Here is a 12,726-nt window from a genome sequence, read left to right as displayed (position 1 = left end):
GCCTTAGTAACTTCTTATATTTATTTATAGTGTAAAATAAGTATAGGTGTTCAGAATACTTAATGGTTGGCATCTCTGTAACTTTAATTATAAGTTCATTAATCAGTGAATCCATGTTTGTTTGCTGTTTTATGACTGCTTCTACTTTTACCTCCCTCTGCAGGATCACAGGGCTCCTTCAGTAGGCCTCTTCTTCCTTGGACTCTCTGCAGGACTTTGCGTCTTCCATCCCTCCAGCTCATTCCTCTCCTCCCTCCAGAAGGAAGCAGAGTGGGCCGGCGAGGTTCTGGCTCCAGCATTGGTCTCCTTCCACTTCCTGTGGCTCAGCGAAGACCGCAACACGGCGCATATCCTCCTGTGTGGCTCCTGCCTGCTACTGGGACTGTGTGACTGGCTCTCAGCAGATGCACTCACAGTCTTGACTCGTTGTCTGGGCCTGTCGTCCCTGTCCTGCAGCCTGACTGTGTGTCTGTTTGCCGGTAACGTTTTAGGGGCCCTGGGCGGGGTGGCCCTCAGCCTACCGTTACTTGTAGCTCCGGGGGCTGGAACAAACACTTTTGCCCCTCTCATCTCTCCAGTTGCCACTGAGGGAATGTTCAAGTGGCTTTTGAAAGTGTTCATGTCTATAGGCTGTTGGGCCTCAACGCAGGCCCTTGACAAGTTTCTGTTGGACTTGACTGACAGATGTAACATAAGCATTTAGTAAACTAGTAGAGACCTGTATGATCTGCCAGGATCTGTGTTCATTCATGCACTGTGTCAAATGCTACTAAGTGGTCAGTTGGACAGATGCAGAATTTTTTGTGCCCAACTTACATTTCAGGACATGTGTGAGGAAGATTTAAGTTATATTTGTTTGTGATTCCTACTAGAGCTGAAATGATTTGTCAGTTAAAAATTGATCGACATCAATTTTTATTAAGTCAATTATCAAGAAAAAATTCCAAACATTAGCAGGTTCTAACATCTAAATTGTAAAGATTTGCAGCTTTTCTCTTCTGGTTATACAAATTAAATATCTTTGGGACTTAGACTGTCATTTGGAAAAAAACAAGTAATTGAAGGAAAGAGAATTGTGACAGGAATTTTTCACAATTTTCTGATGTTTTATTGACTAAACAAATAATCAAAAAAGTGATCGATAATTAAAATAATCATTGGTTGCTGCACTAGTTTCTACATTGGAGGTGATATATACTACACGATAACATGGTTAAGGCCAGAATACAAACTTATTCATGAACAGTGAACTAAGGCTGGGCAGTATGTAAAAAATGAATATCATGATAACCAGAATATCTTTTCATGATATTATTATATATCACAAAATCAAGTCAATTTGTCAGCATGTTAATGAAAAGTCAAACTGGAGCTGCCGTTTACAATCCTTCATTAAGGCAATTAAATTGTGTATTGTGCTATTACAAAGTCCCACATGTGAATATACTGTATGGTAGCTGCTAAACCAAGACCTTGGGTGAACATCATATAAGCTTCATTTGAATGATAGCACTAGATTTAAAAAAAGACACCAAGATACCAACAAACCAGTCATTTGCATGAAAGTACATGACCACAATTTACATCTGATATCCCACGGTGATATTCTGCGTCACTGTGGTGCAACAATGATCTTTTTAGTCATACTGGAAGTACATGGGTGACATTTATTAAGCTATTGAATGTGGCATTTTAACTTTCTATGTGAGCATTTCCAGGCCGTACACACTTATAAGCCATTTGTATCCTCCACACATCTCTCTGCTGACACTTTTAGTGTTCTGTCCTCCAAAATCATCCAGCTGTCTCAGAGTCTGGGTCTTGTTCATCATGCCGCCTCTGCAGTATCACTGTTAAAATGTCTGCAGTGGTTTAAGCTCTTGGCCTTGATTTTACCATCATGACCATTTGATACTTATCAATGCTTTTTTTATAACCTTGGTTTTTAGTGGCTTTACTGTTGACTGAAATAACCTTTTTTTGTACTCTCACCATCACTCAAACCAGATCTTTATCATTTAGTTTGTCCATCGGATTGTCCTTGTAATGTATTGATATTCCTCACAGAGAATTGCACTGGACACTGCAGACTCTCTCAGGATTTCAGAGTTGTGAGCAGCTGCCTCAGCACTTTTGCTGCTGTCTGCGCGCAAGGATCTGTGGCTTTATGCCTGTCTGTGGGATAGTGCCTTTGTTAAACCTCAGGTGACCAGGGATTCAATAATTCTGTGAGCTTAGAGTGCAAAAAAAGGATCACGCTAATTGTGCCGATTGTGTTTTCTGTCATGATTCATCATACAGTTAATGTCTTTGTTTTTAACGTTTTTAAAAATATCACATTTCGATGTTGTACTTTTATTTATTCCTTTTTTTGTTGATGTAAAATAAAACTGATAAGGCTCTCTAAAGGAAGAGAAAGTCAACATAACTTGAATAAATTGTTTAACAGAATAATCACTCATGCAACTTTTCATTACATTCCAAAGATCTCTTGGCTTTCGTTCAACTGTCCTACTGTTGCACTTATAGTACCTGCAAACACTGAGATGTTTGCAAGTACATATATATATAGCACCTAAGAACTGGCACATATCATCTAGCTCTGGCTCAGGCTGCTGGTATTAGCATCCAAATCTCCATTCTGCATCTGTCACCCCACCACTGCAGCGGATCGGGAAACTGCACTGAGCATGCTCGCTGCAGTTGCAGCCTGTAGATGGAGCAGAGTGGAGAGGAGGAGGAGGAGGAGAGAGGGGAGGAGAGAGAACAGCAGAGAGGGATTCACACAGGAGCTTCAAGGTTTAGGGATGCTGTTGTAGCTCTTAGAAAAAGAGCTGCATGGGAAGATTTATCAGTGACAAAACAAATGGAGTGTGGGAGGGGAATACAAATGACTGGAATGTCAGATTGTCATCGCCTGAGAGGAGAAGATATGTGATAAGGTAAAAAAAAAAAAAAAAAATTATTATGCATGATTGTATGGAGTGATGGTTAAAAAGGAAAGGAATGTTGAACCTCTGCAGATGTGTATCGAGGCCAGTTTTATTATCATGTATCCTTTGAGTATCATTAAGTCTCAGGTGTCATAGTAATGTCAGGATCTATGTGATTTTTGAGTGCAATTGTCATTTACAGGGACTCTTGGACAGCGTGGAGATGTATGCCTTCTACTCCCTTTTAGTCTACATCTTCTACACTGTCTTTAAGAAGGAGGAGGATGAAGCCTTGGAAGGGGCGTGTGGAGCTTCCTCAGACGTATGTCTAGCCACATCATGTCCAGCCTCAGGGAATCCTCTGTCAGAAAAACATTTTTTTACAGGAGAACATGCATGCGTCATATACCATCTGACAGTTAAAAAAAACAAAAAAAACTTATAAAGGATATCCAAATGGAGAGAGTCATTGTATGCAGCTGTGTGCATGTCTATGTATGCAATGTGTAAATATTTAGTGTGTGTGTGTGTGTGTGTTACCGTCTGACCCTCATGTATGTGGTTGTGCTCAGGAGCCAGGAGCTGTTTCCATGGAAACAGGGAGCAGGAGGAAAGATGGCCACAGCTTCAAAATGGGAAAAAAGGCTTATGCTCGCCTTAGTGAATCAAGTGAGTGCTCGGATAATATTGCAGAATATTTATAGTCCAACATAAGGGCTGTTGTATGATACAGAAGAATGATACAATGGATAAAATGTGGATTTTTTCCCCACTAATTGATACATAATTCATGCATTCCTTTACTCTTTGTTTATGTCATTTGTTGTCATCCAGGCAGTAGCAGTGACAATGATGAAATGTCTATGAGTGATGAAGACAAGGAAGATGGCCCTGACATCCCAGCATGCACTCCTCTGGCTGCTTTTTTGTCCTTCAAGCAAGAGGCTGAGAAGAGGAGAGCCTCCCAAGTTCAGCTGGAAACAACAGGAAAGGTATCAAAACTGTGTCATCACCCTGACTGAGCTGTTCACACACTGCGGGAACAGCGACATAAATCAGAAGCTCCCCAAATAGGAGCTCCTGCAGTGTGACTAAACTTTGTGTGTGTGTGTGTGTGTGTGTGTGTGTGTGTGCTTCTGTGCCGCACAGTTGACAGAGTCTCCCTTGGTGGCGGTGATGTCCCACTTGCTGAGTTTTTTGGAGCAATACTCACACTTCCAGCAGCTGCAGCAGCAAGCCGACCAGTACCGTGTCCAGCTGAAGAGGCACCGTGTCCAGCACCGCCGCCAGATGAAGGCCCTGCGAGCCTCCTACCGCCAGCGCCTCAGGGACAAGAATAGCATCATCAGCAACCTGGAGGAGGCCATCACACAACAACAGACCCCCAGCCCACTGAGCGAGGGTGAGGGAGAAAGAGAAGGTTATTAGAGGGGGAGGAGAAAGGGAAGAAGTAATGGGGGAGGGGGAAATTATGGAGCAAGATGGATGGGTGTGATTTCCATATGGTGGGTTTGAGAATGATGAAAAACAAAGAGAAATAGAGGTCATAGGCTGGTTTAATGAAAGCTCACAGAAATGAGGAGCAGAAAATTGTACAAGGAGGAAAGGTAGATTTATTATATGAGACTTCAGACTGGATGAGATCATTTGATGGATAGAGGAACATGGATTAAGAGGTCAATGAATAAAGGAAGCCACTTGAACATGCTCGTCATAATAGGTATATATCCACAGGGTTATGTAATAGATATGGGAAAGTTTTTTGTTTTCCTTTAAGGTTTGGGAAATCCTTTTGCTTATTTCATGGGAGCGATCAGTTTTGAAGACAGTTTATTACGTGGTTCATTTCCTGTGAAGTGGTTTTTCCATTGTGGGGTTTTTTTCCATGTGGGGGCCTTTTTTTATAGAAGAATAAAGTCATGAGCTGTGGAGCAGACTGATTAGATTTATGAGGGTTTTGGTGTAAGTCAAGCTGGCATTAGTGGTGTCACAGAGGCCGGACTAACACTGTGCAGCTGCCGCTGACCTCAAAGCTTTAGGCAAGATGTTGGTGTCTGCTGTGTCCCAGATTTGACCAGATGGTTCTCTGACCTGAGGGCTCTATTCTGTCTCTGTGCATATTCACAGTATGTTGACAAGTGTATGACTCTGTGAAGCTGTAGACAGATCAGATTCCTGTCCTTAGGCTGACTGATGCTGCCTCAGAGATATACACCAATATGTATGATGACCAGACCAAGCCAGGCTGTATACATCTCACGGTGTAGGTGTGTTTGAGTGGAGGACCTCATGCATACTAACACTCATAAGTCGCAGGACACAGATACAAGATTATGTGTCAAGAGTCTTTGGTACTTGGATAGTGACTCTGTAGCTTGCTGTTATGAATAAAACATGGCTGAGAGTGCTGTTTTATTCCCCGCAAATGCACTTACAAGGTCTGGCACATGGTAGGCGCCACGTGTACTCGTGTTGGACTAAAAATAGCCCGGGGTCCATGTCCCAGTGTTGTGAGGCCATTAGGTTTGTTCGTTTACTTTAATGCAACGTGCTGGTCTTAAAGGATAGGGTCACAATTTTGCAAGTCTTCCCTAAAACAATAGTCAGGTGCCCAAATGACACATGTTTTTGCTGTAGTCATTCCTCCTGTTCATACTGGCCATTAAGAGATCCCTTCTTAATGCACTTTCAATGTAAGTGATGGGGGGGATACATTCCACAGCCCTCCTTCTGCACAAAGATGTATTTAAAAGTTTATTTTAAGCTAATATGAGGCTTCAGCTGTCCAAATTAGTCAAATCAAGCCAATATCTCTCAAAGTTACTGTCTTTTTAGTGCCAAATTCCCTCTTTTTGGTACAGTCCTTCCACTGCAGCTGAATGGGAAAACACTGTCTATTAAGACACAAAGAGGGACTTTTTTTTGCTAAAAAACCTGTAACTGTGAAAAATATCCACTTTATTTGACTAATTCTGACTGCAGAAGCCTCATATTAATTCCAGATAAACTTTTAAATACATATTTGCACCAAACAAGGATTGTGGATTTTGTCCCTCATCACTTAGGAGCATTTGGAAGGGATCCTCTAATGGTCAGTATGAACAGAAGGAATGATTACAGCAAGCAAAACAATGTTCATTTTGGCACCTGAGTGTTGTTTTAAGACAGACTTGAAAAAACTGGGAACCTGTCCTTTAAGTGTAGAAGTGTTGCTGTGCCTCTTCAAAATGCATTGTCACAGCTACCAGTTGACCGTGTTGTGATCTTCTGTTCTGTATTTGATCTGTTTGAATGAAAGGCTGGTGCTCCTTTCAGTAGTCATTTATCAAGAAAGTAACAAGAAATCCCAAGCTTACTTTTATCTTTATCGTTGTGTTTTTCAGATAAAGAAAATAAGCTTTATTGCACCATTTCATGTTGCTGTTTTTTTTTTTTTTAAATTCAAAAGCCTTTCTCAATGCCTTTGACTTTTCACATTTCTTGCATGCACATTTCTATCCGCACCCCTGATACACAGCTGCAGCCTCTCCTCCATGTGCATGCTCTTGCTGGCACGACCACAACACCGCCACTTCCTGCACCACTGTGACACAGCAAACCTGATACAGTGTGTTGATAAAATTAGCAGCCCTGCGATGAAAATGAGAGGTGACAGAGCCTGATAAATCATTAAGAAAGAAGAACGTGATTAAAATGCTGTGGGGCATGCTGCTCACGTTCCTGTTTGAACTATAAGGGAGTTTTAACAGGTTGTTGCATCTTATAGATGTGAATCATGGTTCTGCACTGGAGCCAGGCTGCACGTGAGAAGCTGGAGTGATGCCATATAGGTCTGTAACGTTGCCCTGGAGACTTGAGAGTGGAAACACGGCAATGATGATGTTAACTTCACGGCAATGCATGGTGACTACGTGGTGCGTGAAAGAGCTTTAAGTGCATACTTAATGTTCATTAATATTACACACACACATGCAAGCGGTTAAGCACACTGTGGAAATTGGTCTTAACTGAAAGCCTACATATAAAAAACAGGTCAAAGGAAGTTGAAAGGATATTAGCTGGCACTATTTCTGGGTGGCCTAATATGAATATGGGTCCAAAGATGGCAGAATATGACTACAGTTATATTGCAACTGATGATGAAGAGGCTGATGATTGTTATTTTATGTCCACCAGGTGAGTGTAGCAGTGATGCAGGTACACACGCCGGGGTCCACAGGCTGGTGGAGTCTCTGAATGGCCTGCAGGGTGAGAGGAGTAAGCTGAGAGGAGAACTCCGTCTGCTGCACTCACAGCTGGAGCAGAAGGAAAAAGACAGACACTCTCGTATAGTGGCTTTCCAACAGCAGGTGGGCAGCTGCATATTCAATTTAATTCCAAAAATGTTCTACCAGAAATCCATAAAATAATAATAATAATAAAAACAGAGATGATTGTGTCAGAATGTATTATTAAATGTATTATTTTCATGCCCAGAAGTATTTGGAAAGAGCAGGTGTCATAATTTTCAAATTATGACCCACAATTACATGTATTCTTCTAAATGTTAAACAGAATCACAGTATATCACTTAAACATGTCTACTATCACATTTTAAACAGTTCTAATTTCTCGCACAGATTGATGAGCTCAAGGGTTGCATCGAGGAGCGCGAGGAGGAGCTGTCAAGACTGAGAACTGCCACCGTAAGCGCTGTGAACTATTGATTTAATCATTTATCAAGTGTTTGTCACTTTTTCAAATTATCAGCAAAGAAGCCACAGTGTACTCCTGCACCCACTGAATGAAATGCCATGCTGTAAATTAAACTTTAGGAAGCAACACTTCGTGTTCTGTCTATGAGGATATATTTGTAGGGATTTTTGGCAAAGTGTTTTGGTTTTGATGCATCTCTCATTCTTATTCTGGAGCTCATCTCATGCTGTATGTCCTCAGGGGGCCACAGACTCTGAGAAACGGGTGCTGTGTCTGTCGGCGGAGAACGAGAGTCTGAAACAGAGCCTAACTGTTACTCAAGGCCTCCTGCAGCAACTGACAACCATCCCCTCCCAGTCTAGCACCATGCTCATCAAGGTGAGGCACACGGGCACTGCTGAAAGCTACCAAGGCCCCCCCTTTGTGACTGCAAAAGACACATTTTTAATGTATATTGTTTTATATGCTCTGCTAGGAGAACGAGAACCTCCGGAGCAGGGTGCAGCAGCTGGAGATGTCCCTACAACAGCGTGCTGAGCAGCTGTCACACCTGGAGAGACAGAGCGAACATAGCGAATGGAGGAGAGGAGAGGAGCTGAGGAAGCGAGAGGACAGAGTGAGGGAGCTTCAGCTGGAGTTGGACAGAGAGAGAGGCAAGGAGCCGGCGGTGAAGGTAATTCTAATATTAAAATGAAATTGGTTTGAATGGCAAAGAGTGACATTTGAGATGTCCGTAAAATTTTAAAATCAGCTTTTTGATGCATTTGAGATCAAGATATGTCAACTGGAAATGCACTGAAGGTTATTAGGAAGAAGGAAATTGACGCACATTACCACCTTCATTTTTATGTTTACCAATCAGATGTCTCTTCTCTCTCAGTATGTCACCCAGACTGTGGAGGTGGAATCACCTGCCACATTAAAGCAGCTGAGTAAAGCCAGACAGAGGAACGAGCATCTATCCGAAAAGCTGTCCAATCAGAATGAGCGGTGCAAACAGCTGGAGGAACACATCAGGAAATCAGATGAATACAGCTGTAATCTGCAGCACAAGGTAATAAGGGAAGTCGCCAGAATTGATGCTAAACAAGTCTGGTGTGAATTATTACTTGTCATATCTGCTCAGAAGTACATGTATACAGACACAGTGCACACCTACAAAAGCAGATTGAAAGTGAAAACAAACAGTTCATACTGGAGTAATATATTAGTGGACCTTTGTTTTAGATGTAAATAACTGTCTGTGCTACCAGCTAAGTAACATATTCCAGGCAGCAATAAGGTGAAGCATCATTTGTCATTTTGGCAATACTTCTCCATAATAACGCTAAATATGACTCACTGCACAAATTATTAGCTGGATGCTGGCCACTGAGATGCAAGAGGACTGGCAACAAACGCCAGTTACCAGATGGTCCTCCTGATGCCATCAATTCTGATTAAAAAAATGAAAGAGGCAGAATTGAAAGAATCCAGAGGGGTAAATAAACCACACCCTGTTGAGAGAACAGATGATCAAAGCAGAGAAAAATCAAAGGCACAAGGAGGAAGTTTCCACTTTGCTCCTGCAAATTCACAACCTGGATCGATTTCATTGACAGATGAGCTCATTACGGAGCTGATCCTGCACAGATTGGACCAGTCAAACTGACAGATTGACAAACTGCTGTGCTGAAACTTTCACAGATTGCAGCGTACGAGCAAGAAATCAGTAAACTGAGAGAGGAACTGTTGAAGGAGATTGGTCATTTGGAGGAGAGGAAGGAGGAGGCTGTGAAGGCTGCTGCCTCCTGCTCAGCAGAACACTTTCAGAACCTGCAGGACCAATTCTTCAGTGAGTTACATCGAATAATAAAAGGATTATGGTTTCTGAACACAAGAAAACGGAACTTTATTCGAACATGATTCTACATAAGTTTTTCTTTCTGCAGGTTTACAAAAGCGTCTGACAGCGCTCCCCCCAACCCTGCGCTGTATGAAAACAGACTATGCCAGCCTGAGGAGCCAGGTTCGAAACTTCTCCGATTTTTATGGGGCAGCTATAAATGAAGCAAAAAAACAGGTAATCAGCATGACATCACTTCATGTCTTGCTTCCCTATATTTATAAGAAAGACAATTCTGACCACACTGACAAACCTAGTGTCTCCCACAGCTTTTACTGCTTCCCTTTTTTGGCAGATTTCAGCAGCTATCAGTGAGATGTCTGAAGCCAACAAAGATCTTCTAGAGAAATACAGGAAAGAGGTTGCACTGCGCAGGAAGTACCATGAGCAGCTGGTGGAACTTAAAGGTATGCAGAGAGAGAAGAGATCAAATTCAGTGCAGAAAATAAAATTCTATGTCGTTAACCGGGACCTCTGCTTTCAGGCAACATCCGCGTGCTGTGTCGTGTGAAGCCTGTGCTGAAGGAGGACCAGCGCGAGGAGGGCCAGTCCGTGGTGGTGACGACGGACCCCAACAACGAGTCCTCTCTCACTGTGCTGAACAAAGGAAAGAGTCGCATCTTTGAACTGGACAAGGTCTTCCATCCACAGGCCACACAGGAAGAGGTAGTAAGACTGATCAATGTATAAAGGAAATAGAATCGTAACAAGAACTCTAAACCCACATTTGCTGTTCTCAGGTCTTTCAGGAGATTGAGCCTCTTGTGACCTCCTGCATAGACGGCTACCATGTCTGCATATTTGCCTATGGACAGACTGGCTCTGGAAAAACTTACACCATGGAGGTATACTCACTACAGTAGTTAAACAGTCATAAAGTGATGGAAGAAATGAGTTATTCTAGCACTGTACACATCTGTACAGGTATTTGGCCCATAATGTAGACTGCAGGCTAAGTATCTTTTGATTTATAGGGCAGTGTGGAGAACCCAGGCATCAACCAGCGAGCATTGAAACATCTCTTCAGTGAGATTGAGGAGAGGAAGGACATGTGGTCTTACACTGTTACTGTCAGCTCTGTGGAGATCTACAACGAAGTGCTAAGGTAGGCTGCGCCTTTCTTTGAATAACCTTTTTATCCTGCATGTTCCAAGTTAGTGCTACTAGACAGTGTTTTGGGGGTTTTTTTGTCTCTCAGAGACCTTCTGAGTAAGGACGGTGAGAAACTGGACATTAAAATCAACCCAGACGGAACAGGACAGCTGCATGTGCCGGGCCTCAGGGTCGTTGAGGTTAAGAGCTTTCAGCACATCAAGAAGGTGACAAACGTTGGACCAAAGTGTTTTAAAACGATTTGTATGGTTCAATGTAAGAATAAATCATTACATTAATGTGACATATTTTTGTTTTTGTAAAGCTTTTAGCTACAGCCCGTCGGAACAGGATCACCTTCGGCACTCAGATGAACCAGCACAGCTCCCGCTCCCATGCTCTGCTCTGTATCACTGTCGAGGGCACTGACCTTGCCACCGGGTCCAAAACCACCGGTCAGTCCACACATGCATCGGAGAAAGTGTCGGAAGGTCTGAGGTTAGTATCGTCATCATTTCACCATTACAACTTGCTTTTCTTTCCTCAGGCAAGTTGAACCTGGTCGACCTGGCGGGCTCAGAGAGGGTATGGAAGTCTGGTGCAGAGGGAGAGAGACTGAAGGAGGCCCAGAATATCAACCGCTCCCTGCTGGCACTGGGAGATGTCATTCAGGCACTGAGGGCGCGGCAGACTCACATCCCTTTCAGGAACTCCCGCCTTACATACTTATTACAAGACTCCCTGGGCAAAGGCAGCAAGACAGCCATGGTGGTGCAGGTAAGATTACTGATCCAAATTTATAGATTTAAAACCTCAGAAGTCAGACATATTTGCAGTAAGTTACATCTGTAAGTCTCCGTTGTTCCTTGTTATGACCCTGATTTTGTTTTTTACTATAGGTCTCTGCTCTGGAGAATAACGTGGGAGAGACATTGTGCTCACTGAAGTTTGCTCAGAGGGTGTGCAAGGTGGAGCTAGGTCCTGCAGCCAGGAAGATAGAATCTGGTGGAGGGCAGTGCGACTGACAGCCTTGAATCAGCCACTTCCTGTGCCCAGTGATCACCAGGAAGCCATAAATGCACCAAGTCAGATTATAACCCATCCTACCAACTAATCACAAGTACCAACAGGTCAACAGCAATCCTGCTCAAGGGCTAAATCTGTGGAGGTCTGTGTTTGGTTTTGAGACTATTGGCCTCCTCCTTGCCATTTTCTGCTTCTGACAAGTGATAACTCTTTATCATTAGCTAATTTGCATGCAGGAGTATTTATTCTTCCACACTGAGTGCCAAAACAACCTCTGCCTCCCCCCACAGTGTAAGATTTGATGCTTCCTTTAACCTCAAATATCTGTTTCTATTAATTAAATACCAAAATCCAGGAGTTATCAAACCTCAAGGCTTTTCTCACTGATCACCAGTGTTTAAATAAAACAGCATCAAAGGGGTTCAGTACAATTTCCACAATATCAACACTTCAGTTTGGGCTTTTGCAGTAGTAGTCATCTTGCTATAAATGTCTGTAGTTTGTGAGCTTCATCTCCAATATTGTATATTTTTGAGGGTTGTAGTGTGTAGGAGGATCTGTTTGTAGCTTAAGTATGGGCTATTAACCATTTCAATGACACCTTTAAAGTCACATATTTGTGTAGTTCAAGTGAAAATCAGAAGAACGGTGACTGAATGCTTGAGAATATGAAAGCTGTTGAAGCGAGCAGGTGGCCTTGTGTTAGTGATATGAACTGTGCAATATCCTCCTCACCGAGGAGGCAGTTGGGCCTATGTGGACAGAAGATGCACTTTATTGTGAAAGAATAGGATTGTTTCATTTCAGAACAGGTATTTAGGTGCTTGCAATAGATATCACTCATGAATGTCATACCAAAAACAGCTTATTGTTACCTGTTCATCATTGTTCCTCTATTTATCACCCATTGAATCAAAAAAAAAATGTTTTGATTCAATAGTAGCAAGACATTAATGTTGCAGTAACTACCATGAGTGCTTAGAGGTCACTTAATGATGATTAGAGAGTGAGTTTTCAGATAATTTTCTGAATAAATATGATGTATTTAAAAAGTGTTTTTTCTCTTACTGGATGCTCAGCGACAAAACTACCCAT

General features: G+C 42.4%; 1 protein-coding gene across 1 annotated transcript; it reads left to right on the top strand.

Annotated features, from left to right (window-relative positions):
• Nucleotides 1-2,741: 2,741 nt before the first annotated feature.
• si:ch211-257p13.3 (kinesin-like protein KIFC3) lies at nucleotides 2,742-12,712 on the top strand. Its single transcript, XM_067601671.1, has 20 exons — nucleotides 2,742-2,942; nucleotides 3,136-3,255; nucleotides 3,506-3,602; nucleotides 3,768-3,925; nucleotides 4,083-4,335; nucleotides 7,110-7,282; nucleotides 7,553-7,618; nucleotides 7,869-8,006; nucleotides 8,104-8,301; nucleotides 8,509-8,682; nucleotides 9,315-9,462; nucleotides 9,560-9,690; nucleotides 9,809-9,920; nucleotides 9,998-10,179; nucleotides 10,254-10,358; nucleotides 10,488-10,618; nucleotides 10,712-10,832; nucleotides 10,931-11,060; nucleotides 11,153-11,382; nucleotides 11,505-12,712. Exons 2-20 carry the CDS (start codon nucleotides 3,157-3,159, stop codon nucleotides 11,628-11,630), a joined length of 2,772 nt encoding a protein of 923 aa, XP_067457772.1. The 5' UTR covers nucleotides 2,742-2,942; nucleotides 3,136-3,156; the 3' UTR covers nucleotides 11,631-12,712.
• Nucleotides 12,713-12,726: the final 14 nt, after the last annotated feature.

This window comes from Thunnus thynnus, chromosome 10, assembly GCF_963924715.1.
Source record: "Thunnus thynnus chromosome 10, fThuThy2.1, whole genome shotgun sequence".
In the NCBI taxonomy this organism is placed as follows: domain Eukaryota; kingdom Metazoa; phylum Chordata; class Actinopteri; order Scombriformes; family Scombridae; genus Thunnus; species Thunnus thynnus.
Note: the sequence above shows the minus strand (reverse complement) of the source record. Positions and strands in the feature narration are given on the sequence as shown.

Coding starts and splice junctions, on each gene's coding strand:
- si:ch211-257p13.3 (XM_067601671.1), top strand. CDS start 3,157: ATGTATGCCTTCTACTCCCTTTTAGTCTACATCTTCTACACTGTCTTT. Junction 7,283..7,552: donor TAGTGGCTTTCCAACAGCAG/GTGGGCAGCTGC, acceptor TTTCTCGCACAG/ATTGATGAGCTCAAGGGTTG. Junction 9,691..9,808: donor TAAATGAAGCAAAAAAACAG/GTAATCAGCATG, acceptor CTTTTTTGGCAG/ATTTCAGCAGCTATCAGTGA.